This window comes from Gossypium hirsutum, chromosome A05 (assembly GCF_007990345.1).
Source record: "Gossypium hirsutum isolate 1008001.06 chromosome A05, Gossypium_hirsutum_v2.1, whole genome shotgun sequence".
Taxonomy (NCBI): Eukaryota; Viridiplantae; Streptophyta; class Magnoliopsida; order Malvales; family Malvaceae; genus Gossypium; species Gossypium hirsutum.
The window spans coordinates 12,811,055-12,837,788 of NC_053428.1; the positions used below are offsets into that span (position 1 = coordinate 12,811,055).

The 26,734-nt window shown below is 31.5% G+C and overlaps 1 protein-coding gene across 2 annotated transcripts; it reads left to right on the forward strand.

Moving 5' to 3' along the window:
- Positions 1–2,890: 2,890 nt before the first annotated feature.
- Positions 2,891–12,321, forward strand: LOC107958433 (ABC transporter G family member 35). Of its 2 annotated transcripts, none has more exons than XM_016894204.2 (22): positions 2,891–3,049; positions 3,323–3,718; positions 4,973–5,182; positions 5,329–5,413; positions 5,504–5,663; positions 5,773–5,849; positions 5,990–6,043; positions 6,483–6,573; positions 6,982–7,283; positions 7,416–8,014; positions 8,142–8,302; positions 8,440–8,549; positions 8,776–8,929; positions 9,036–9,182; positions 9,282–9,454; positions 9,560–9,892; positions 9,987–10,361; positions 10,457–10,590; positions 10,679–10,906; positions 11,033–11,204; positions 11,376–11,630; positions 11,722–12,321. In XM_016894204.2, the coding sequence occupies exons 2-22, from the start codon at positions 3,336–3,338 to the stop codon at positions 11,992–11,994; spliced, it is 4,476 nt and encodes a 1,491-aa protein (XP_016749693.2). In that variant the 5' UTR covers positions 2,891–3,049; positions 3,323–3,335; the 3' UTR covers positions 11,995–12,321. The 2 variants fall into 2 exon arrangements, with proteins under 2 accessions (XP_016749693.2, XP_016749694.2); XM_016894205.2 differs by having other exon boundaries at positions 2,903–3,049; positions 3,328–3,718.
- The last annotated feature ends 14,413 nt before the right edge of the window (positions 12,322–26,734 follow it).

Below are 26,734 nucleotides of genomic sequence, written 5' to 3' on the forward strand. Positions count from 1 at the left end.
TCTTTACTTATTATTCTTTATTCATTATACTATATTATATTATTATTAACCTATAATAAATATAAAATTAACATGTGTAATAGCTATAACATAAAATATCTTATAGCTATTACACATATATACCAACTATTACACATGTTATATCATACATTCACACACATGGCACTTAGGGTCTAATTGCTAGATTAGTCCCTTTTACTTCTTTAATCTATAATTAAACTTTTATTCCTTATGCAATTTAATCCTTTAAACTAAATTCAAGCTACTTCACTTAATTATAAACACTAAATAACCATTCAACTATAATTCATAAATATTTCTAATAAATATTCATGAATAAATTTCACGGAAACAGTACTCAAGACTCAATTTCCGATATCGTAACTTTCGGTTCATTACATATATGGTAGAAAGAATGATGTTGCAAAGGTGTTGTAAGTGATTTGAGAAAAGAAAAAGACAGTTCTTGGCCTAATGCAAAGAAATGAAAATATAAGAAGGGAAATTCACCAACCCTCTCCCTCTACTTGCAATTTTAGAATAATAAGCACCCAATTTGCACAAATCACTTTCTACTCCACCTACTTTCTCTCACTTCAATCTTTAAAAAATTAGTAAAGTTTTAACCATCAAGTGTACACACATTTTGAGTGCTTTTAACTTTGAATAATTATGGTCTTTGCAGTGGCTTCAATATATATATAGACGTTCGTCGTTGTAATAGCATGCATATACTTCGTTCAATTTTTATTATAATATTATTCAATCATTTCTTATATTTATAGTGGTGTCACCTGATGGTAAGTTTTGGACAGGATTAAATCTTTTAATGTGTTTAGGAGGTTTAATTAAATGTTTCAATTTTTTTAGGGTTTTAATAAATATTTCAAAAATCCTAACATTTAATTAATATTTTTTGAGAGAATTAATGAAAAACGTCTTAAAACTTTTAAAAGGCTCAATCATCATTTTTTTTAAAATTTGAGCGGCTAATTAATTTTTTTAAAATAATAAAAGTTTTTTAAATAATTCTTTGTATTTTTTAAAAATTAAAATTTAATCCTTATTTTTTTCAAGAATTTAGTCTATATACTCTTCATATTTTAACATTTAAGTTTAATTGTTAACTTTATTAATTTTATTTTGTTAAATTTGTTGGTGTGATATTTTTAAATTTAAAAATACATTTTCACTAGATAATCATCTAACTAAAAAAATGACATTATAATAAGGCTTTATTCACATTTTAGCCTCTAAACTTTTCCCATTTTCTCAAATGGGTACCTGAACTCTTTAATTTATCTCAAATAGGTAGCTGAACTTTTTAACTCCATTAACTTTTTTAGTCCAAGTGAGTAATGTCATTTGAAAAAAAAATCCCTGATTAATCCAGCTTTGACACGTTTATTACTGTTTCCACTCAAATATTTTAAAGAAATAAATAAATTATTTGTGAAAACGTAAATAAAAAAAGAAATAAAATATTTAATATACATAAAGTAACAAATGAGCTTCTCTTTTAAAGCTCCCATGGCAGCCTGTAGGGTTATCATCATCCTTATATTTGGGTAGAATCAACTTGACTCGATCACAATCCGAAGAACAAGTTAAGTTGCAAGTGAAGAGCTTTTCAGTGATTCGATCTTTGCATAATCTGAACTCTTTGAGATTGAGACAATCTAATAGCATGATTGATTTTATCGAATATATCAAAGTTTGGTGTATGGAAATAGCCCCTCCGTTGTTCTATTGCCCAACCTTTCATCGTCATGGATTTTTTTGATGAAATTGAAATTGAAAAAGAAAAAGAAGGGTCAATCCAATTCATATCAAAAGAATCGGATTCCAATTGAATTCATTTTTCTTCTTCTTCAATGTTTTAGTAACCTAATTAAGAAAATGGATGATTGAAATGAAAACAAAATTTGGGTTTTTTTTTTTCAGATTCTCGTAATAGAACAAGAAGAGAACAAACGGTGTTAGTCACTTGGATTAAAAAATTGAACTTTTTTTACGGGTTAAAGTTCAAGTATCTATTTGAGATAAAAAAAAAGTTTTTAAGTATTTATTTGAAAAAATAGGAAAAGTTTGAGGTTTAAAATGTAAATAAAATCTTATAAGAAACTTAAATTTAACAATATTAACAATTAAAGCTGAATTTTAAAATTTAAAAAATAATTTTTTTTTGAAAATTAAATTACAATAATCTAAATTTAAAATAAAAAAATTAACATTTATGATATGCTTCAACCTTTTCAAAAATTTTGGGAGCCAAGAGGCCTTGTGACTCTAGCGAAGTTACGCCCCTGTTTATTTATACACCCCTTTTTCTTTAATTTTGCTTTTTTTCCACTATTATATATATTGGTTGGAGAAGGAGGGGAAGGCCCTAGACAAAGCCGAAGACTACGCATCACAATATTGTAAAACAGAGCATTGTTGAGGGTGGCTATCCACATGCTTAAACTTAATGGAATTCAAATATTTCCTTCACAACTCCTTATATGGTAGCAAAAAGTAATCATGCAAATTATAAGAATTTTAATCAACCCAAAAAAGTAATAAAAAGAATATTGCATTTTTAGTGAGAAAATTTCAATGGAAAGAAAAGATATGATTATTGAGAGTTACCTAAAACTCACAAGAAAAAAAATAAAAACCCAAAAGTAAATAAAAGAAATGAAAATGAATAATGTTAGTTGAAAACAGAGGAGGCTGTTTGGGTGGCACCCGTAACTTTGACTTTCCAATTCGTTGATATGACCCTATTGGATTGCGGCCTATCAGATTTGAACACTTGATTCATAAATAATTGAAAAATATGACCTCAGACTAAGAAGAGCCCGTATTACAATTGCAGCACGTATATATAAATATCGCCATTAACTCTGGAAATAGACTTCACTTGCATTGCACCATCTTCTCTTATCTCTACACCTTACATTACAACCAGAGAAGGTGACAAAGAGAAGAAGAACAACGACAACAAGGTGCAGTCAAAAGTGTCAAATTCATAAACAACCCAAAGCTTGGGTTTTTCTTTTCCACAGTGAGTTCATTTCTAGCAATTCCCTTCCCTCAGCTACTTTTTGTTTGTTTGTAGAGAAAACATAAGAGAAAATCCATGTGGTGGGGTGGTACCTCAGTTTTTGGTGTTTTCTTCGTTAGTTCCTTTTTGTAATTTTTTGACGTTCAGATGTTGTTATTGCTTACAAAGCATTGAAAACCTCATTTCAACCAATATGAACAATTGGTTTTCTTTAGGCTTTTATATTAATCAACCAAACAAATATATACGAGGTTAACGAGAATTTGAATCCAGGATAGGGAAAGAGATGGACGGTATGGAAAGAGGAAGAAATCCGAGCAGAAGAACAGGGCATAGCAGCATAGGGAGGAGCCTAAGCAGGAGTAGCTGGAGCATGGAAGAAGTATTTTCAGGTTCCAAGCATTCCAGGAGAAGTAGCCGGGTGGATGAAGATGAAGAAGCTCTAAAATGGGCGGCCATCGAGAAGCTGCCCACATATGATCGCCTCAGAACCAGCATCATGCAATCCTTTGTGGACCATGAAATTGTGGGAAACAAGGTGGAACATAGAGCTGTCGATGTTACAAAGCTTGACATGAATGACCGGCAGAAGTTCATCGACATGCTCTTCAAGGTTGCTGAGGAAGATAATGAGAGGTTCCTCAAGAAGTTTAGGAACAGGATTGATAAGTAAGTTTTATTTTATTTTTTATTTTTTTCAAATCAAATATCTTGGTTATGACTTATTATTATGTTAGGTTTCCTTTCATTTTTTCCTGATTAGGCATTAAGGAACCATGGCTTTGTGAGCATATCCTTCCATTTTTTAATCCCTTTCGAAAACAAAGGGATAAAGATAGAGAACGTTAAATTCACTACATTTTATCACTTACACACATCTATTCCCGTTTGTTTCAATTTAACTTTTGATATATATATATAATATTTTCAATCCTTTTAAAATCAAGTAAATATTTAAATATAACTTTTTAAAAACATTTAAAATAAAATATATGAATATTTGTCTATATTACGATGTTACATTTTTAGTCTTTTAATAATTTATATATGTAAGGATAAAATAATAATTTCATATAATGAAGTAAGGTAAGTTGAGACAAGCAATTACCATAACCACTCTATACTCATAATTCAAAAGAAAAAAATTTACCCTGCCCTATCTCATATGTACTTTTCAAAAAAAAGAAAAAGAAAAATACATCCACTCCATTCAAAATAGATTCAAATTTTACCATCAATATATTGGTTTTCAACTTTGCCTAAAACAAAAATTCAGTCTGCCATAGTTGTTGGTTGTGTTGAACCATACTAATTGTACTATGTAATGTAGAATTCGATTGAGTATTGAAAACAAATATACGTCCCAAATACAAAGTCCAACCTTTGATTTTAAAAGTTGATCCTATGTTTAAAACATATCAATGTAGAATACAAATATTTTAAAACTTCAAGGAATATAAAATTATATATCATACATTTTATACTTTGTCATGTTTTAAAAAATTAAATGAAGCTTCTTGTCTTACTTATGTGATATTTTCCCACTAATTGGCGGTTGGAGAAAAGTTTATTTTCTTTGGGATATGCCTAAACTTTAGCATTGATAATTATAGTATGTTAGTCTTTAATTGTTTTGTTAGCTGAAAGTAGTATATTCTCATCACGCAAACGCACACATTTGCATATTATTACCCAACTTGCCTTCAGCCTGTCATTTTATCTTTCACAAGACAAACTAATTAAATCAAAACAAGAATTTTTGTAAATCCAGTATGTTTTGGGAAGGAATCTAAGTGTATCTGTTTTTGTTGTGTTGGGACATCATGAGTAATTAATAATTCATATATGTAAACTTTACATGAATTTTAATCCGACACAAATGAATAGTTTTTAAGTAGACTGTTGATGGGATGATAATCACAGGGTTGGGATTCGGCTTCCAACAGTAGAAGTTAGGTTCGACCACTTGACCATAGAAGCCGACTGTTACATCGGCAGCAGAGCTCTTCCTAGTCTTCCAAACGCAGCTAGAAACATTTTTGAATCCATTCTCGGAATGGTTGGAATCAAACTGGCCAAGACAACAAATCTTACCATTCTTAAAGATGCCACCGGAGTTATTAAACCATCAAGGTATAATTTTTTTAACTCATTCATTTCATTTTTGGTACAAAAATCAGATTGTAAGTTTCTTAAAAAGTTTATATGTGATGTATTGATAACAGCTAATGAAATTTGTCATTTCATGGCTTATAATAGATTTTTTTTTTTTGTTATAGGATGACACTCTTGCTAGGTCCACCTTCTTCCGGGAAAACAACTCTTTTGCTGGCATTGGCGGGCAAGTTGGATCCAAGCTTAAGGGTTAGTTTCAATCAATTTTTTTTTTAAACTTAATTTCTGCTCATAAAATATTCAAGATTAACATAGCTGTTTTTTTGGAATGAAACACAGGTTAAAGGAGAAGTAACATATAATGGATATAGATTGAATGAATTTGTTCCTAAAAAGACATCTGCTTATATCAGCCAAAATGATGTTCATGTTGGAGAAATGACTGTGAAAGAAACCTTGGATTTCTCAGCAAGATGCCAGGGTGTTGGGACCCGATACGGTAAAAAAAAACTAACAAAAAATAGTGTATACCACAATTTATCTTAATACCAAATTTTATGAAATGGGTGATGAATTACTAAAAATTGCAAGTGTTTTGTTTCATATAGATCTCTTAAGTGAGCTTGCTAGAAGGGAAAGAGATGCTGGAATTTTCCCAGAAGCTGATGTAGACCTTTTCATGAAGGTAAACAAAATCTTAAATTCCACAATCTTTCAAAGGCAAATATTTGTCATCATTCGTGTGAATAATGTTAATTCATATTTACTAATGTCTTAGTTTTACATTGTTATTCATATCATGCTTTAAAATATGTGAAATTTCAGGCAACTGCCATGGAAGGAGTTGAAAGCAGCCTTTTCACTGATTACACTCTCAAAGTAGGTTCATCTTAAAAAATATTATATTTATTAGGTATGAAAATCGGCATTTACCATGTTAGAAATTTTTTTCACTCGGTCGTTGAAAATTTTTTGTTAATTCAAAGGTTCAACCAAGGTCTTCTATCAGTTGATATTTTAGAATTTTCTTGACAAAGATGTACCCTCACCTACTGTCTTTTGACTCTTGCTCACCAATTATAATATACCGTCAGTGGATAATATGGGTCCTATTCCTTATGCAGCTTTGTTCTCGATTTCTACAATTTTGGTGGTGAACAATTTTTCTCATTAAAATATGATTTTTCCTAAATTCCCACTTCCATAGAAAAAAAATGCAATGAAAAGTACAGTCATCAATCATGGGAATAATAAGCATAGATAAAATGACCATTTCTAACGTCATTTTTTCTTTCTGGTATGTGGTTGAATTGGTCAGCTCTTGGGACTTGATATATGCAAGGATATCATTGTTGGAGATGAGATGCAGAGGGGAATTTCTGGAGGTCAAAAGAAAAGAGTAACAACAGGTTGATTATTTTGAGTCCCACAAAGACCTTAATTATCAGTATTAATTTGTTTTTAATCCATGATTATATCTTCCTTATCTCATCTGGTAAGCAATTAAAAATATCATCCGCTTCCAACTTACGTGTGAGAAACACTAAACAGCGAAAACCCACCTTACTTGATCTATACAAACTTCCAATTTTTCAAAGGACTGAAAAACTAAGCCAAATGCAAGTGATTGACCAAATCTCAAAGTTGATTCCCCACCAACCCCTCCAATGTGGAAATATACCCTTATTTTTTCTGAATAGGGACACGGCTACTTTTTCCACTGATTTTAGCTTCATTATTTTGTTTTCTACTTTCTTATTGGCGTTTTAGGTCATGTAATATAAAAAATAATAATGTAAAGGTTTGATGAATAATAGGGGAGATGATTGTTGGACCTACCAAGACACTTTTCATGGATGAAATATCAACGGGTCTTGACAGTTCCACGACATACCAGATAGTTAAGTGTTTGCAGCAGATTGTGCACCTAACAGAGGCCACAATCTTGATGTCCCTACTCCAACCTGCTCCCGAGACTTTCGACCTCTTTGATGATATCATTCTTTTATCAGAGGGCCAAATTGTATACCAGGGTCCACGTCAGCATGTTGTTGAGTTCTTTGAGAGTTGTGGCTTTAGATGTCCTGAAAGGAAAGGCACTGCTGACTTCTTGCAAGAGGTACAACTATACACCATTTGATATTTCACATTTTAACTTCCTTAGTCACAGTAAATTGGGGTTTAATTTAGTTTAGTTAAAACATAACTAACTGGTGCAACATAAGCTGACAAGGCAGTGAAACTGTGACAGGTTACCTCAAAGAAGGACCAAGAACAATACTGGGCGGATAGGAGTAAACCATACAGATACATTACAGTAACCGAGTTTGCAAACAAGTTCAAGCGTTTCCATGTCGGAATGCAGTTAGAGAACGAGCTTTCCGTGCCTTTCGACAAATCAAGAGGCCACAGAGCGGCATTGGCCTTCAAAAAATACTCGGTCTCCAAAATGGAACTTCTTAAGGCATGTTGGGACAAAGAATGGCTATTGATTAAGAGGAATTCGTTTATTTACGTTTTCAAGACTGTCCAAATTATCATCGTGGCAATCATCTCATCCACGGTGTTTTTGAGGACTGAATTGCACACTAGGAACGAGCAGGATGCGGCAATCTATGTTGGTGCACTTATATTTGGAATGATCATCAACATGTTCAATGGTTTCTCTGAGCTTTCCTTGATGATCAGTAGGCTTCCAGTGTTCTACAAGCAAAGAGACCTTCTATTCCACCCTGTCTGGACTTTCACTCTGCCCACTTTCCTACTCCGAGTTCCGATATCTATTCTAGAATCCACTGTTTGGATGATTGTAACATATTACACTATGGGATTTGCACCTGAGGCCAGCAGGTGACTTGAATTGCACCAATTTATTTTCATCTCATTACACTAATCCGGCTTTTTTCTTTCTTGACTAACAAGTTAAATAGCAGCTCAAATTAGTATTAACTGGCTAATCCCTAAAATCTATTTCCAGGTTTTTCAAGACCTTCCTCCTGGTGTTTTTAGTACAACAAATGGCAGCTGGGATCTTTAGACTCATTGCTGGAATATGCAGAACTATGATCATAGCTAACACTGGTGGGGCTCTCACTCTTCTCCTTGTGTTCTTGCTGGGAGGCTTCATCATTCCAAAAGGTAAGCTTTCAAATCGTAAAAGAGAGCATACGTAGAAAACGGTTATTTAAATTCTCTATATTTGTAAATCTCCAGTTTCTTATGATAAGGAAGCTACATTAACGAAAAAAAAAACTAATATAGTTTTCTTTTGACAGGTGAAATCCCAAAGTGGTGGGAGTGGGCTTACTGGATTTCACCTTTGACTTATGGTTACAATGCCTTTACTGTGAATGAACTTTTTGCTCCAAGGTGGATGAACAAAAAGGTATTTTATTCAGCTTTCCTAGAAAGCAAAAGACGTATTTTATTCAGCTTTCGTAGAATCTTGTATTATTGTTTTTTAACATTAGTGAAATTTTCCTATGCTGTGGTTTTTTCCGATGGTTTTTAACTTAAAATCTGCGTGTTCAGCATTCGACGTATAGTATACATATATATAGTCTCATTTGAAAGAAAGCAAGTTACAAGCGGAATCTTTGTCCACAATGCAGGCCTCGGACAACATTACGAGCTTGGGGATACAAGTGCTCAGGAACTTTGATGTTCCAAATGATAAAAACTGGTACTGGATTGGTGCAGGTGCTCTTTTAGGGTTCGCAGTTTTGTTCAACGTTCTCTTCACCTTTGCGCTCATGTACCTAAACCGTAAGTTCTAACATTCAGTTAGGCTAATGTGTTCCTTTTGTTGCCTATCTGTATTTTTTTTCCTTTAGGTAGCTAATCTTGTACATTTTCTTGGTTGGCATAACAGCCCTTGGGAAGCCACAGGCCGTAATTTCAGAGGAAACCGCTGAAGAGCTGGAGGCTAACCATGAGGGTGAACCAAGGTTAAGGAGACCAAAATCAAGCAAAGATTCGTTCTCTCGATCACTTTCATCTGCAGATGCCAACAACTCAAGTAAGAAACATAACAAAATGGACAATGTTGATTTTGTTTCTCTTAGCTCGGTTACCAATGTTTACTATTGTGTCAATCATATCGAATGAAATCTTTTAGGAGAAATGGCAATCCGGAGAATGAGCAGTCGGACGAACCCCAACAGAATGAGCAGGAATGATTCTTCGATTGATATAGCCAGTGGTGTTGCTCCCAAGAGAGGAATGGTTCTTCCTTTCTCTCCTCTAGCGATGTCCTTTGACACTGTCAATTACTATGTTGATATGCCACCAGTAAGATCCCTCTTCCCTCTTATTACTTATCTCAAGAGCGAAATAAGTACATAAACCTTCTAATTGTTACCATAGAGCATGGTCTAAAATTCAGTTATTTAACAGGAAATGAAAGCACAAGGAGTTGCAGAGGACAGGTTACAACTACTTAGAGGAGTGACTGGTGCATTTAGGCCCGGAGTGTTGACTGCACTCATGGGAGTCAGTGGTGCAGGAAAGACAACACTGATGGATGTTTTAGCAGGAAGAAAGACCGGTGGATATATTGAGGGTGATATTAGAATTTCAGGGTTCCCCAAGATGCAAGATACCTTTGCAAGAATTTCTGGATACTGCGAACAAAATGATATTCACTCACCCCAAGTTACTGTCAGAGAATCCTTAATTTACTCTGCTTTCCTACGGCTTCCTGAAGATGTCAACAAGGAGGAAAAGATGGTAAGAAGTCTCCTTTCCGTATTTTTCAGTGAAATAAAGCATGGAATTAGTTGTTCAATTTAGTCTCTAAACAATATTTGCTGTTATCTTTTAGATATTCGTGGATGAAGTGATGGAACTGGTAGAATTAGACAATCTCAAGGATGCCATAGTAGGGCTGCCAGGAGTCACAGGGTTGTCAACAGAGCAAAGAAAAAGGTTGACAATTGCAGTAGAGCTTGTAGCTAATCCCTCAATAATTTTCATGGATGAGCCGACATCTGGCCTTGACGCGAGAGCAGCAGCCATTGTCATGAGGACTGTCAGAAACACTGTGGACACTGGAAGAACAGTTGTCTGCACTATTCATCAGCCTAGTATTGATATCTTTGAAGCCTTTGATGAGTTGCTACTGATGAAAAGAGGAGGTCAGGTGATTTACTCTGGACCATTAGGCCGGAATTCTCACAAGATCATTGAATATTTTGAGGTATGTATCTATAGCATGATCTTCAATATCTAATACACTAATCTAAAGATAAAGAAGGCGGTATTATCTGATTCCCCTCTTATTCATCACTGCAGTCAATTCCTGGAATTCCCAAAATTAAAGAAAAGTACAATCCAGCTACATGGATGCTAGAAGTGAGCTCCGTAGCTGCTGAAGTTAGGCTCGGAATGGACTTTGCCGAACACTATAAATCGTCATCCTTGTATCAGTAAGTCGAGACATAAGCAATAGTGACACTAATTCAATTGTTTTACCTTTTCTTTATGCTATGAGCTAACATATGAATCCGATAACAGGAGAAACAAGGCCTTAGTAAATGAGTTGAGCACACCACTCCCAGGAGCAAAAGACCTCTATTTTGCCACTCAATACTCACAATCCGCATGGGGTCAATTCAAATCATGCCTTTGGAAGCAATGGTGGACTTATTGGAGAAGTCCAGATTATAACCTTGTCCGATACTTCTTCACTTTGGTCTCCGCCCTCATGGTCGGTACTATTTTCTGGCAGGTCGGCACTAAAAGGTCAGTGCCTATTTCATGCTTATAATGCTCACATTTCTTGTTCTTTTATGTCTACTGTATGATCCAATGCAAGACAAATGGCTTACAGACTCATTACATTTTCCTTTTATTTGTTCAATCGTTCAGGGACACCACAACTGATCTTACAATGATAATAGGGGCAATGTATGCTGCAGTCTTGTTTGTCGGAATTAATAATTGCTCAACAGTTCAACCAGTTGTAGCCATTGAAAGAACAGTGTTCTATCGTGAAAGAGCAGCCGGGATGTATTCTGCATTACCTTATGCCCTTGCACAGGTGAGAAAAAAAGGGCATTGGTTTCCTGACTTATGATTAGTTTTGTTTGACATCGATGCTATTTCATGATATAAAAAATATATACAAGTAATTGTTTTCAATCTGTAAAAGTTCAAATGACAGACCTACATAAACTGCTAAATAATCAAACTTTAATTATATGGCATGCAGGTGTTTTGTGAAATACCTTATATTTTTGTCCAAACAACATACTATACACTCATCGTGTATGCTATGGTGGGCTTTCAATGGACGGCAGCAAAGTTTTTCTGGTTCTTCTTTATCAACTGCTTCTCCTTCCTTTACTTCACATTCTACGGAATGATGACTGTTTCCATCACACCAAACCATCAAGTAGCAGCTATCTTTGCCGCAGCTTTCTATGCGCTCTTTAATCTTTTCTCTGGCTTCTTTATTCCAAGACCGGTAAGTTTACTTGTTTCACAAGAAACCGAGATTTTTAACCCTTAATTGGATCCACAATCAAAGCTGATACATTCCTCTCTTGAAATTTCAGAGAATTCCCAAGTGGTGGGTCTGGTATTACTGGATTTGCCCCGTGGCGTGGACGGTTTACGGACTGATTGTGACACAGTATGGAGATATCGTAGACACCATTAAAGCACCCGGCATCAGTCCTGACCCTATGGTTAAAGCTTATATTAAAGATCGATACGGGTATGATTCGGACTTCATAGGACCAGTTGCAGCTGTTTTGGTTGGCTTTGCAGTGTTCTTCGCCTTCATGTTTGCCTACTGCATAAGGACACTCAACTTCCAGACCAGATAGATAACAAGGAATGGATGGTACATGTGTTTACTTTTTACAAGCAAAAAGTGAGTGACCTTGTAAATATGGAAAATAGAAAGCCATCCTCAAATATGGTGTCGAGTTTCATTACTACTCTGTTGAATTTAAATTCGCCTAAGTCTAATAGTTTAGTTTGCAAGACTGTTTCAATGACTTGTACTTGGAAGTGTAAAGTTTTGTTGCATATAATACTAGATATGGACCTCAAGGGAACCAATCAGAATGTCAACTTCATTCATGCACTGCAACATTAGCTCCCCTGATTTATCATTAATACCATAATTTTGGAGTTTGAATTTTGATAAACATTTCCCTTGTTTGTTCATTTATCTATTTATAGCATTAACTTTAATGTTAAAAGAATCCAATAATTGACAAGTTTGAATTAAAGGAAAATGGAATCAAATAAAGCATGAAAAGAATGTTGTTGCGTGATGGACTTGATTGCATTGTTTGAAAATTTTCCAAGTGTCAAGAAGGGTGTGCGTCTTTATTTGAAGTCTCAACTCTTTTCCTGCTCAAACCTTTCAAACTCTTTTTTACCTTCAATGTAAACATACACGAATCATGAATATACGTGCTGTAAAAGTACCAACAAAAAATTGACAAGTGGGCAGTGAGCTTTGGTTGCTTAGGCCAAAATTTCAGAGGAGGTTCGGCTGTTGAGTTCCACATAATTGCTTAACAACATGGCTCAGTGTCAGATTTTACAAACAAGTGGCGGCTCTAATCGCCACAAGAATTTGGTCTATAATGAAAATGGTCCCTCAAAATTTTGACTTTTAACCAGATCAGTAAAAATGTTATCTGTAAAATCTCATGTATTATTAGATTACCATCACCCTAGTTTCTAATGTGGTTAATGTATTGAGTACAAACCAAAACCTAGTTGATGAACTTATTGGGAAAAAGTTACACCACATCAAATTCAAATTCACATATTAAATTCGAGTTTCATCTTCGTTTAATTTCTTGATTTCACATCGAATCATTATTTTGTAAAAAAAAAAACACACTTTATACTTCAAAAATAGAAATACAAATCTCATTAAAAATCTACGTAATCCCATATCATTGGAATTTTAATCCTTACTCACTGGGGTCCACATTCTCTGTCATCTCAAACAGTCAACACAAATCGACTTCAAGCTTATAGGAAATTAACAAAATCCTTTTCTTACTTGTAATTTGCTTCGAAATTTACCCAGAAATACCAACAAATTAAAATCATTGACTAGAGTGTAGGGGTTCTTGCCTTCACTTTTACTCAACAATCAACTGCTTTTTTCATCCCTTGAATACTGCTTATATACGATGACGGGGTTTGTTAATCAAAACAACTTATTATTTTTGAAAAAGTACAAACTATTAATTTGGTAATCAATTATATCTGAGGTATATTGGAGCTGAAAGGGATAAATAAAATTAAATAGAATTTAAAATACTCATATTTATATTTTATATTATAAAATATTTGTGAATTGTAATGTATATTTATTATTAAAATATTTTTAATAAAATATTAAGAAAATGCAAAATATATATATATATTTAGGATTGAAAAAATCACATTGATGAATATGGATAAAAAAATTCAAGGCTGAAAAGGAAAGAAATGTCAAATTTAGGAATTAAGTGTTAGAATATACTTTAAAAGAAAAAAAAAAGAAAGAAAAGAGTGAAAAACTTAAACAAAAGAGAAGATTGAATAAAGGTAGAGGGAAATTAAAATGAAAGCATGAAATAGAAGATGAATAAAATTGGAAGTGGAATGATTTAGAAAGATAAAAGGGAAAAGTTGTTGGATGATTAATTAGATTTGATGTGTTGAGCAATTTGTCCGCTCACCATTCAAATATTTTGTGGTTGATATGCATATCATCTTTTTGGTACTATTATTTTTTGTTGAACTACAAAAAGAAATCTAACTGCTCTCATGAATATTCACTCTTGGATTGTTTTTGAGAGAGAGAATTATGTGGTCAGTATATATTCAAACTAAACTAATAAAAACATATATTCTATAATCTATATCTTCATAGTTTTATTTATGAAAAATAAAAGTTGTAATGCTTATGTCCCGTTTGAATTCCTTTTTCCGATTTTGATTTTGTTCATGCTTTTACCTTTTAGTTGAATAATAAAAATACCAACTTCAAAACTAAATGAGAGATATTTGATAAAATTTGTGTTATGTTTAAGTTACATTACGTGAAAAGAATTTGTGTTTAAATGTTAGAGATTACATCGTCGGGAAGGCAATCATGAAATTTGGAAGAAGTATTTTACATGAACAGTAAAACAAACATATTGGTTTCATCCAAAGGAAAAAAAATATATTATTGTTGCTATCTTAAGTTACTTATTTGCTTAACACAACAATTGTAATGGAAGTGCTAAACTGTAGTGGTTATTATGACTTGGCACTATGAAATTGTGCAAACAAAATAACAAATAACATTAAGGATTTGTTTACACAATTCGATTTTTTTACATTTGCAGAGCCTAGCTTAGTAAGAAATTTGACTCTCTTTAGTCAATAATACAAATAGTGATTCACACTCTATCACTCTCTGAGTATAGAGACCTCACCCTTGTACTTAAAATATTAGAACTCTCATCTCCAAATTCTCCCCTTGAGAACTTGGGCAGTAAACACTTTCAACAACATTTACAATACAACCTTTGCATTCTCTCACAAAAATAATTTCTCAATGAACAGATTCAAGTGCTCTCTATAAGCTCTTTTACAAAACCTAGATAAGCTCTCAATGTAACGACCCGATAGTCAGGGGTGTCGGAAAGTACATTTCCAGGACTCCATTCTCGTAAATTGGACTTGTAAATATTTATTAAAAATATTTACGAAGTTAGTTGCGTAGTTAATTAGGTTTTGGTTAAGTAAATTTGCATGAATTAAGAGTTATTATAGTATAAGGACTAAATTGCGTATGGGATGAAAGTTGAATTGTAGATTAAAAATTAATGAAAGGGCCAATGTAGTAATTATACCTATGTTATAATAATTAAAGTTAAAATATGTTATCTTAATAATTAATTAAATATATATTATATAATAATAGCTAGTGTAATAAAAAAAAGAAATAAAGGAAGAGAACATACAAATTAGAAAGAAAAGAAAGAAAAAGAAAAAAGAGAAAGAAGGAAGGAAAAATACGCACAACCTAAGGACTTCTAGGGTTCAAAGTTCAATTGGTTAGTCAATTTAGTCTCTTTTCTTGTAATTTTTATGTTTTGGAATCTTGATACTTAGGGTTACTCGACCCATGTTGAAATTTTAGCATTGATTAAGTTTTTAAATGTTGTTAATGTTGAATAGTTTTATTATTAGGGATCAAATTGATAGATTTGTAAGCTAGAAATGGAAAAGGATTAAATTGTAGAACAAATTGTAGGTTTTGAGTAATAGGGACTAAATTGTAAAAAAATTAAAATTTAAGGGTGTTACACTCAATAAGTGAATATAAAGTAACTCTTCGAAAATAACTATTACAATACAATAATCAAACCACAATCAATCGAAGATTTGATTTCTAAAACAGCTACATAGTTTTCATTGATTCTCCATGTTTTAAGGGATTATTTGATTCACTCGAATCCAATCCAATCTTCAAATGTCAATGATTGGTCATCCATAAATGGATCAGAATATCTTCAATAAAACAACACATAACTAGGTGTAGCACCCCTAACCCGTATTCGTTGCTGGAACAGGGTTTCGGGGCATTAACAAGATTTACATATCATTTAACAAAAATTTCAATTAAATACTTTACCGATTCAATGTATCATACAAATAAACATATTACCGTTCAATCAATAGCTTGGCACTTGTCTAAGTATCAAACATCAACATTGTTAGTATACTTGTACATATTTCATATAATTTCAACATTAATATACCTATTTTTCTCGACATATCACACTTGAGTTTAATAATAGTCTCAACTTACATAATTTCCTTGTATCAACATATCAAAGATAATCATATATGTACATGTCACGAAACATATTATTCTCTTACCGTTTCTTCATAAGCATATATCATTCATTTTGTTATATCAATATTTCATGCACCATCATTTCCTTATATCTTATGTATATTTATTTCGGTAATAGTTCATATTAAACTTAACATAAATTAAATTCCATGTACCTATACTTATTTCATTTATCTATCTTCTTAATTGTTTCATACAACTATTTTGTACATATATTTCCATATAACCATTCATCATCAGATACATATTACTTGAATATCAATTGTTCAACTGATGTCATAGCATCCCCCATCCACGGTCTTATTTATCTTCGACATGATGCCATAGTGTCTTTCAACTATGGTCTTACTCATTTTCTGTCATGTTGCCATGGTATCTTTCGACCATGATCTTTTTCATTTCCCGTCATGTTGCCATGGTATCTTTCAACCATGGTCTTATTCATTCCCGTCATGTTGCCACGGTATCTTTCAACCATGGTCTTATTCTTTTCATGTCACATTGCCATGGTATCTTTCAACTATGGTCTTACACATTTTATATCATGTTGTCATGGTATCTTTCAACCATGGTCTTACACATTTCATTTCAGAAAGCACACTCCCGCGAACCTCATCCTTACAGCGGGATTACCAGTCCAGGCTAAATCCCATGCAACGACAATTACTCTAATGAGCTTGGATTTGAATTACTAGTCCAGGCTAAATTCAGACTCTAATTCGGATTACTCGTCCGGGCTAAATCTATTTTCCACATATACTTCGGGAGGGCTATATCAGAATAGGATCACCCGTCCGGGCTAGATCCTTTTTACCGTCAATTCCTTTTCAGAGATCCATCGAATTTTCCTTTCATTCAACCGGGATTTCTTCCCCTTTTTATCAAATATATCAATGTTTCATAAATTTTCATACAATGAACATTCAAATCATATTTACATCAATAACATACATTTCAAGCATTTAAGAATATAATTCAAGCTACACGAACCTGCTGGCGAAATTGCAGAAATATCAAGATTTAGGGGTATTTTGGTAAATTTTTCATTTTTCCCAATTTTCACGCAATCTTAATCCAAATTAATAATTTCATTCATTTTGTTAATTTGATCAATAAAACAATTCTTTTCCTTCAATTTGGTCGTTTTTTACATTTTTACAAAATTTCCCCTACAGTTTTTTTATTCAATTTAGTCCCTAAGTCTAAAACATACAAATTATCCATTTTGAATGTAAATCTGTTAAATGTGGCAACAAACAGCAGTATGTATGTTACCCGGATGAAATACTTCTCTCAATTTTTCATCCCTTTTACTTCTGTTCGTTTGGTTGCAACTCTCAAGTCCTTGAATTTCAAACTTACTTCATACTTCATCCGAAATTATTACTTTGTTGCTGTAGCTTCAACAAGAGCTTCATATTTCATCCGGATAACTTGGTTCTGAAAATTCATATATTTAATTTTCCTCCTCCTCCTCTCCATTCCACATCCTTAATTTATATAACATGCTACAAGTAACATTATCAATAATTTCATTATTTACTTATATGTATATTCAAAATTGTCCATTTGGGTCATAGTCACTAAATTATTTATATCTTGAGCTACAGAACTCGAAATTAAGATCCGATAATTTTCCATGAAACTAGACTCACATATATTCTTATGATAAAATTTTCAGAATTTTTGATTTAGTCAATAAGTACAGTTTATTTTTTAAATTCACCCATATTCTGCTGTCTGACAGTTTCGACCCTTCTTCACTAAAAATTAATTATCTCCTCGTACAGGTTTCAAATGATGTTCCCGTTTATTTCTATTGAAAATAGACTCATTCAAAATTCTATGCGTATAAATTTAATTACATAATCATTTTTCTCCAATTTTTTGATGATTTTCCAAAGTTAAAATAGGGGAACCTAAAATCATTCTGACCTTGTCTAACTAAATTTGTTATATCTCACAATTTACAATTTCATTGCTTACACTGTGTCTTCTATGAAAAACTAGACTCAACAAAATTTAATTCCATTTTTTATTCAACTTCTAATTCGACATCCACAATTTTTTTTGTGATTTTTCAAAGTTAGACCACTGCTGCTGCCAAAAACTGTTTTAGTGCAAGATATTAATTACCGTGTTTATAACACTCTTATTTTCTTTCTCTACACTATTTCCCTTCACTTTCTCTTATATTCTCTTCACTAACATAACAAGAACATAGGACCATATGTAAGGAAACTATACATTAACATCAATCACATGCTTTTTCAATAATATCAAACTTAAAAATATATTGAAATGATGATGTTCTTACCTTATTCTTTTGATTTCAATCTTCATCTTAATTTCTCTCTCCTTCAGCTTCCATTTCTTGATTCCAACTTGATATTCTAACATCTTGGTAGCTATGGAAATTCATTTGATTTTTGGGTGAAAATGGTAAATTTTTGGTAGAAGGACCAAATTGTAAAAAAATAAAAACTTCATTTCTTCTTCTTCTTCCTCTCACGTTGGTTTTGCATGGGAAAGATGGATGAGAATTACTCATCTTTCTCTCTTTATATACTAATAAAATAATAATAAAATATCTTATTAAAATATTAATAAAATAATATTTATCTAATTAAATAATTATAAAATATCAAAATATCTCTAGCATCATTATTGCCATCTAGAATTCTCTCTCTTCCAATTGACCATCTTGCCCTTTGTGATTTTTTAAAATTCCATTCTTGAGTCATCACTTAATTTAGTAAAATTGTAATTTAGTCCCTCATAGTCCTAATTCATCAATTTTCCTTGATTTCTATATCATTCCACCCTTAAAATATTTTCACTATTAGTCCTTCCACTTTTTCATATTTACACTTTAATCCCTCAAATTTTAAGTATTTACTCTTGGGCCACAAAACTTTTCTCACTTTTACAATTTAGTTCTTTCTTGAATCAAGATATCATAATTTACTTCTCAATGTTGTAATAACTCAAAGTTTCCCTTTTTGTCACTTTATTTTCTTATTTTACTATATCAAAGATAATATCTTACTGTAGAAATTTTTGGGGTATTACATGAGGTCCAAAGATTTTCATTATTAAATTGCTAAACCAAATGAAGCACATATTAAGACTACGTTAGTGGTAGTCTGCAATTGGATTGCCGAGTGCCACTCAGCAACTATTAGCTCATTTTACCTCCCCCTCAACACAAATCTCACTATACTTAACTTAGTACATAATATTGTAATTTTAACTAAGAGTGAACAAAACTCGATTGGATTCAAAAAAATTGAAATTTTTTTTTCAAATTTCGAGTTATCTAAATTATTCGAGTAAACTTGAATAAGTAATTCGAGTTCCGAGGTCGAATCGAGTTGAATTTTACAATCCGAATAACTCAAATAATTTGAATAACATATTAGTATAAATATCCTTTTGATAGCATAGTTTGAAAATGAGCAAATTAGTCTCTCTCTCAACAAATATTACAAAAAAAATTAAAATAATTTTTAAAATTAAAAATATTTATAAAATTTTAAAAAAAATCTAAAAAATATATAAAGAAAGTAAAAAATTTAAAAATTTTCTAGAATAATAATTTTTGAGATCTAAATAAGTTAATATTTTATGTGTTCTAACATGAAGTTGGTTATACTGTAATAAGATTTTAATTTGACATGTTTAATTTTTTAATTTAATTCGGTTTGACTCAACTCAAATTTCATTTCACTCGACTTGATTCGAAAAATTTCAAATCGAGGTAGAATGAAAAAATAGGATTCGTCAACTCGATTAATTCGAAATTTTTTCACTTGATTCGACCGAATGCTCACCCCTAATTTTAACTATCAATGTTATGTCTAAAATTCACACCAACAATCAAAATACAAAATTATAACTAAGCATCAAAGTAAACAACACCATAGCATAATTTCATAGTTCAAAAAATTTAGCGATGCCACATCATCATCAGTATCATTATCTCAATTATACAAACCAGATCAAATACAAAGAGCAAGGGCTTACGGAATGAAGGGACAAACAAAGAAAAAAAACAGAGAAAAGCAGGATCTAGAGACTTTTGGCATCGCCAACCATCCACCAACCGAGAGTTGCAACAAAACTCTCATCAAACGTGGACCACCAGCGTTGAAACACCCCATTGGACCCTCTTCAACAAAAGTTTGCTCTGGAGAAGAGAAATGAGCCATGAAAGCTCAGACAAGGTCCTCAAAAGGGCTTATTCAGTCGAGAGAATAGCATAAAAAATATAAGAACTAAAAGATGGATAACCAACCACTGACGGCGTGTGATTGGCCGTCAAGGCTGATGTAGTCTTTTTTTTTATACATTTTCCTTTCTATTAACTCTTTTAAGCTTAACAACTTATTATGGCTTATAAGCAAAAGGTAAAATGATTTATCTTAATTATGTAAAATAAGTTGTTTTAAAATACTTTCTTATTTCTAGTAAGAAATTACTATATCTAACATTTATAGAGGTGATAAAGGTTTTCAATATTACACATTTATAATGAAATGTAACAGCCCGATTTAGACCCTATTCGGAAAGGTAGTTTTAGATCACGAATCCGAGTCAAAAAAACATTTTAAAATTATTTTCTGTGTTTATTATGTGTGAATTTATATCTGTGAAATTTTTGTGTTTTAATTTTATCGTTTGAGTGCTCGATTTAATAAAAGGGCTTAATCGCGTAAAATAAAAATTTGATGTTTTAATATGTAGGGGCCGAATTGAACTTGTTTTATTAATATGAAGCATTTGTAATTCAATTAAACCATAATATATAGTTATGGATGGTTGTGGAAAACCATTATAAAGATGTAATTATAATGTACTAATAAAACATGTAATTAAATATGTATTAATAAAACATAAAATAAAACCAAGTGTTCATATATTCTTTGCATGACCGAAATTAAAGAAAATAAAAATAAAATAAAGGGTTGAAAGGTTCGGCCATTAGCAAGCTTGATTCAAGGTGAGTTTTAGTTCGGTTTTTAATAATTTTTACATTTTTGAGATCGTTGCTATGTTATCCACAAAGCCCATGCTTGAATTTTTTATTTTGATGAATATTTTGAGTTATGCCATTGATTAATATTTGAGCTATGTGATGTTTGTTGATGAAATATGAAAGATTTGTTTTGGATTAACATGTTTTGTATTGGAATTTTTGATAATTTTGAGTAATTAGGACTAAATTGCAAAAATAATAAATTGAGGGACTAAAATGTGAAATAAATGAAATGTATGGACTTGTATGAACATAAGGAAGATTCGGCCTAAGCATGATATATTGAAATTTTGCATATTTTTTGTTTTGTGAAATTTGGACTAAATTGTAAAAAGTATAAAATATTAGGGGTAAAATGGTAATTTATCCATTTATATGTTTTTGGACTAAATTAAGTGAAAATATGTTTGAATGAGTTTAATTTAAATATTTTTAGATCAAGAACCAAAGAAATCAGATTTGGATCGAGGGAAAACTAAAGTTGTCGATTAGTAGTCCCGTTCCGATTTTCATCGTCCAAGGTAAGCTTATAAGCAAATAAATGTTGTTAATTTTGAATATATATAAGTTTTAAATGCTAAATCAAATTTTGTGATTATATATACATAATGACCGAATGTGTATATGCTTGGGAATTAAGTTTACGAGTTCGATTCGATCGAGTTACGACATCCGAAAGCCCCGTACGAACCTTAGGAATAGCTAGGATACGTATGTCATGACATAGGATTTTCGATATGTGTTCTCATGTAAGACCACGTTTGGGACGTTGGCATCGATATATGTGGTTACAAGTAAGACCATGTCTGAGACATCGGTATCGTATTTGATTCGTGTAAGACCTTGTCTGGGACAGTGGCATCGATATGAGATAGCATGTAAGACCACATCTGGGAGGTTGGCATTGTACGTTATATGTGATTATCCGAGTATCCTATTCAATTCCAAATGGTTCAACGGGCAGTGATAAGTTGTGAACGAAGGTGTAAAATGAGCTAAAACGATCACGTAACACCCATACCCGTACTCGAGACCGGTATAGGATACGAGGCATTACTGAAATTTTCAAAATAATTTCAATTAATTTATATCATTTAGTATTCATTTTCATGTTTCATGTAACATCCTTTTCATATTATAATTCTCGTATCATATCAAATATTCTATCCGTTGAATCATTGGAGTTCCGATGGATTTTTCAACAGTACACTCAAAGCGTACATTTCCATATTCCATCAATTCATATTCAGAAATAACCCTTAGGATGTTTAATCATCAAGAACTCTCTCGAGTCACATCTTATGTAATTGTAGTGAATCAGGATTACCTTTTCAAGTCAAATCCTACCCACCTTAAGTTATCATAAGGAATCATATATCGTGTAATCTAGCGAATCAGGATTACCCTTTTCAGGTCAAATCCTATCCACCTTAGGTTACCATAATGAATCATATATCATTTAAATGTAGCGAATCAGGATTACCTTTTCAGGTCAAATCCTATCCGCCTTAAGTTACCATAGTGAATCAGGAATAAATCCTATTCACTTAAATTACCATAGTGAATCAGGAACAAATCCTATCCACTTTGAGGTATTATAGTGAATCAGGAACGAATCCTATCCACTTTATATTCTCAAGAAGGCTTTTGTCAGATTAACAGTCCGGGTTATCTATTTCTGCAACACATGCAGGAACTCTTTCATTTGGGAAATCACCTATATCTATCCGGAACCCAATATTCAAACAGATTTTATCCTTTTCAAGTAGTTTCAGAACATGTATTATTTTATCATTTCAACATCCATACACTTCATATATTCAATTCAAACATCATAATATTTAAATTGACATATTTAAATGCTCATTCAAGTTACACGAATCTACCTGACTAAATTGCAGAAATACCAAGATTTAGGGGCATTTTGGTAATTTACTATTTTCCCAACTTTCACCCGATCTTAAATTAATAATTTCATTCAATTTATTAATTTAGATAATAAAAAAATTCATTCCCTTCAATTTGGTCATTTTTGACATTTTTACAAAATTGCCTCTAAAGTTTTACTTTTATTCAATTTAGTCCTTGAGCTTAGAACATGAAAATTTACCATACTAGTTGAATATTCATATATATTTTTCTCCCCCTCCTTTCTATTCCACATCTTTAATGTATATAACATGCTTATAAGTAACATTATCTATAATTTCACTATTTACTTATATGTATATTCAAAGCTTGTCATAGTCACTAAATTATTTTTATCTTAAGATACAGAACTCCAAATTAAAATCCGTTAATTTTTCCTGAAACTAGACTCACATATATTCTTACCATAAAATTTTTAGAACTTTTGATTTAGCCAATAAGTACAGTTTATTCTTTAAAGTTACCCCTATTCTGTTGTCTGACAATTCCGACCCTTTTTCACTAAAAATTAATTATATCCTTGTACGAGATTCGAATAATGTTCTTGTTTGTTTATATTGAAAATATACTCATTCAGGATTCTAAAAATATAAATTTAAGCCCCTAATTATTTTTATTCAATTTTTTTATGATTTTAAAAAGTCAAAACAGGGGAACCCAAAATCATTCTGACCTTGTCTTATAAAATTTATTATATCTCATAATTCAAAATTCAATTTCTTACAAGGTTTCTTTTATAAGAAAATAAACTGAATAAGCTTTAATTCCATATTTTTTTTCATTCTCTAATTATATTTTCACAATTTATCGTGATTTTTCAAATTTAGCCTACTGCTGCTGTCTAAACTATTTTAGTGCAGGATGTTTATTTACCATGTTTATAACACCATTATTTTCTTTCTCTACACTATTTCTCATTACTTTCTCTTATTTTCTCTTCACTAACATGTCAAGAACATAGGTCCATATATAAGAAAACTCTACATTAACATCAATTCCATGCTTTTTCAATAATATCAAACTTAAAAATATATTGAAATCATGATGTTCTTACCTTGTTCTATTGATTTCAATCTTCATCTTGATTTTCTCTCTCCTTGAGCTTCCATTTCTTGAACCCAACTTAATATTCTAACTTCCCATAGTCTCCTTAACATTTTTCTCTCTTAGTAGCTATGGAAATTCTTTTGATTTTTGGGTGAAAATGGTGAATTTTTGATAGGAGGACCAAATTGTAAAGAAAATAAAACTTTCTTTCTTTCTCTCTCTCTCTCACGTTAGTGCATGGGAAAAATGATCATCCTCCTCTTTCTTTCCTTACATATATATATTAAATAAAATAATAATAAAATAACAAAATATCATTTAAAAATCAATTCAAAGTATTAATAAACTAATATTTATTTATTTAATTTATCTAAAATATCTCCAACATCATCATTGTCTCTAGATTTCTCTCTCATTCTAATTGACCATATTACTCTTGATTATCTTTTAAAATTCCATCCTTGAGTCATCATTTAATTTAGTAAAATTGTAATTTAGTCCCTCATAATTCTTCACTTATTCAATTTGATCCTAATTCATCTATTTTCCTTAGTTTCTAGATCATTCCACCGTTAAAATATTTGCACTATTGGTCCTTAAAATTTTCCATATTTACACTTTAACCCCTCAAGTTTTGAGTTTTATTCTTGTGCAACAAAACTTTTCACACTTTTACAATTTAGTCCTTTCCTGAATCAAGATATCATAATTTACTTCCTAATGTTGTCATAACTCAAAACTTCCCTTTTTATCACTTATTTCCTTATTTTTCTATATCAAGGATAATATCTTACTATAGAAATTTTCGGGGTATTACAGATCAAGTATGAGTTAGTTGATTACCTATTCAAAAATAAGGTAAGTTGGCCATTTGATATCTGATGCAAATTATATAAGTTATTAATATGAACATATGTGCCCTTGCAAAGTATATTCAGCTATATGTTATGTATATGCATGTGATGTTATATTTTGATTCATGAGTATATGTATACATTCGGTTATATAATGATGTAATGTCTTTGAAATTGAATGATACTTGGAATATGTATATATGTACAATCGGTTAAGATAAGGTTATTTATGAAATCATATGTTAAATATGAAATGTTAAACTTGAGATTAAATGTGACTATGATAGTATAACTTGGTTTGGTTAAAATAAGTTGATAATGTCATTGAGTTGTTATTTGCTAATAACTTACTAAGCTTTAATAGCTTACTGTGTGTTATGTTTGCCTCTGTTTTATAGATTTCGAGATCTAGTTACGAGCTCGGGGATCGTCAGCAAAGTCTATCACACTATTGACTATTTTTGGTACTTTATAAGTTTGAATTTGAACCTATGGCATGTATAGGCTAGTTAATATGTTTGATTTTGAAGTTGTGTATATATATTAAGCCATGCGAAAATGGCTTGATAATGATGTTAGTTATGATATGTAATCGGTCATGTATTTAGCTCATTTTGGGAATTATGTTCAAGGTATATGTGCGTGGTGTGCTTGATTATATGAATCGGTTTGAGTAATGATTTAGTAGATGAAGGTGTTTTTGTTATAACTTATATGTTTTATAAGCTATGTTATATATATATGTGAGTGTGTGTGATTGTTCATGAAGTTGGTCATTTGAACAAGAGAAATGTAATTAGTTAATAATGTTAATTCGCTATGAATTGGTGTATCTAGTCAAAATTTCGTTGTGACAATGGTATGATATATATATTGTGAATAAATTTGATGATTGAATATATATAACTATTCAAATAGTTGAATATGTGATGTTTAAACATGATGTTTGTTTATGAAATAGTTATGCTTGAATTGTCTATTGTGCTTTTATGATAAAGTTTATTATGATGGAATGGGCATAAACCTTAAGTTAATTTGCTAGTCATACGAATGGGAAATGATTTGATTGTGAATATGTGAAATTTGACTTGTTACTTAGCATATAAATTCGGTAGAATAGATTCGGCTATTAAGCTTAGAAATGACTATTGATGTTATGGTAAAATGTGCATAAGATTACAATGTTCAAAAGCTATATTAGATCATTTAGTGATATTTGATAATATTGACTCATATTTGGTTAGTTAATAAGTTGTATAGTATGGTTTGATTTAAATTGATTATACGAATGTTCATAGTTTATGAAATGGTATAATGGTTTTTTTTTCAGCTAATGAAATAAAGATATGTTAATTCATATATTGATATTGTAATATCCTGAATTAGGGCTTAATCGGAATAGTGGTTTCGTGACCATAAATCCGAGATAGAAATAATTATTTTATAATTATTTTGATGATTATGATATGATTGCATGATTGTGTGAAAATTTCGTGATGAAATTCTATGCCTAAAGTGCTTAAATTGAAAGTAGGGACTAAATCGAATAAGTTGCAAAACTTGCATTTTAGAAGTTTTTAGTGTGAAATTGTTTTGGAATATTAATGAGGAGGTCTTAAATAGCAATTTGACCAATTTTAAGTTCATGGACAAAATTAGGACATGGAAGGAATTTTTGGAAAGTTTAGTAGTAAGGGTATTTTGGTCATTTAGTTATTAAAATGAATTAAAAACAAAATTAAAAGCCAATTTTTGTCCATCTTCTTCATTAGGCCGAAATTTCAAGGGTTCTCCATAGCTAGGGTTTGTTTCAAGCTTCCAAGCTCCAT

Excerpts from the sequence above, each read along its gene's own strand:
- LOC107958433 (XM_016894204.2), top strand. The coding sequence starts at position 3,336 with ATGGACGGTATGGAAAGAGGAAGAAATCCGAGCAGAAGAACAGGGCAT. Across the intron at positions 5,664-5,772 it reads GGGTGTTGGGACCCGATACG|ATCTCTTAAGTGAGCTTGCT; the intron begins GTAAAAAAAAAC and ends TGTTTCATATAG. Across the intron at positions 8,930-9,035 it reads TGCGCTCATGTACCTAAACC|CCCTTGGGAAGCCACAGGCC; the intron begins GTAAGTTCTAAC and ends TTGGCATAACAG.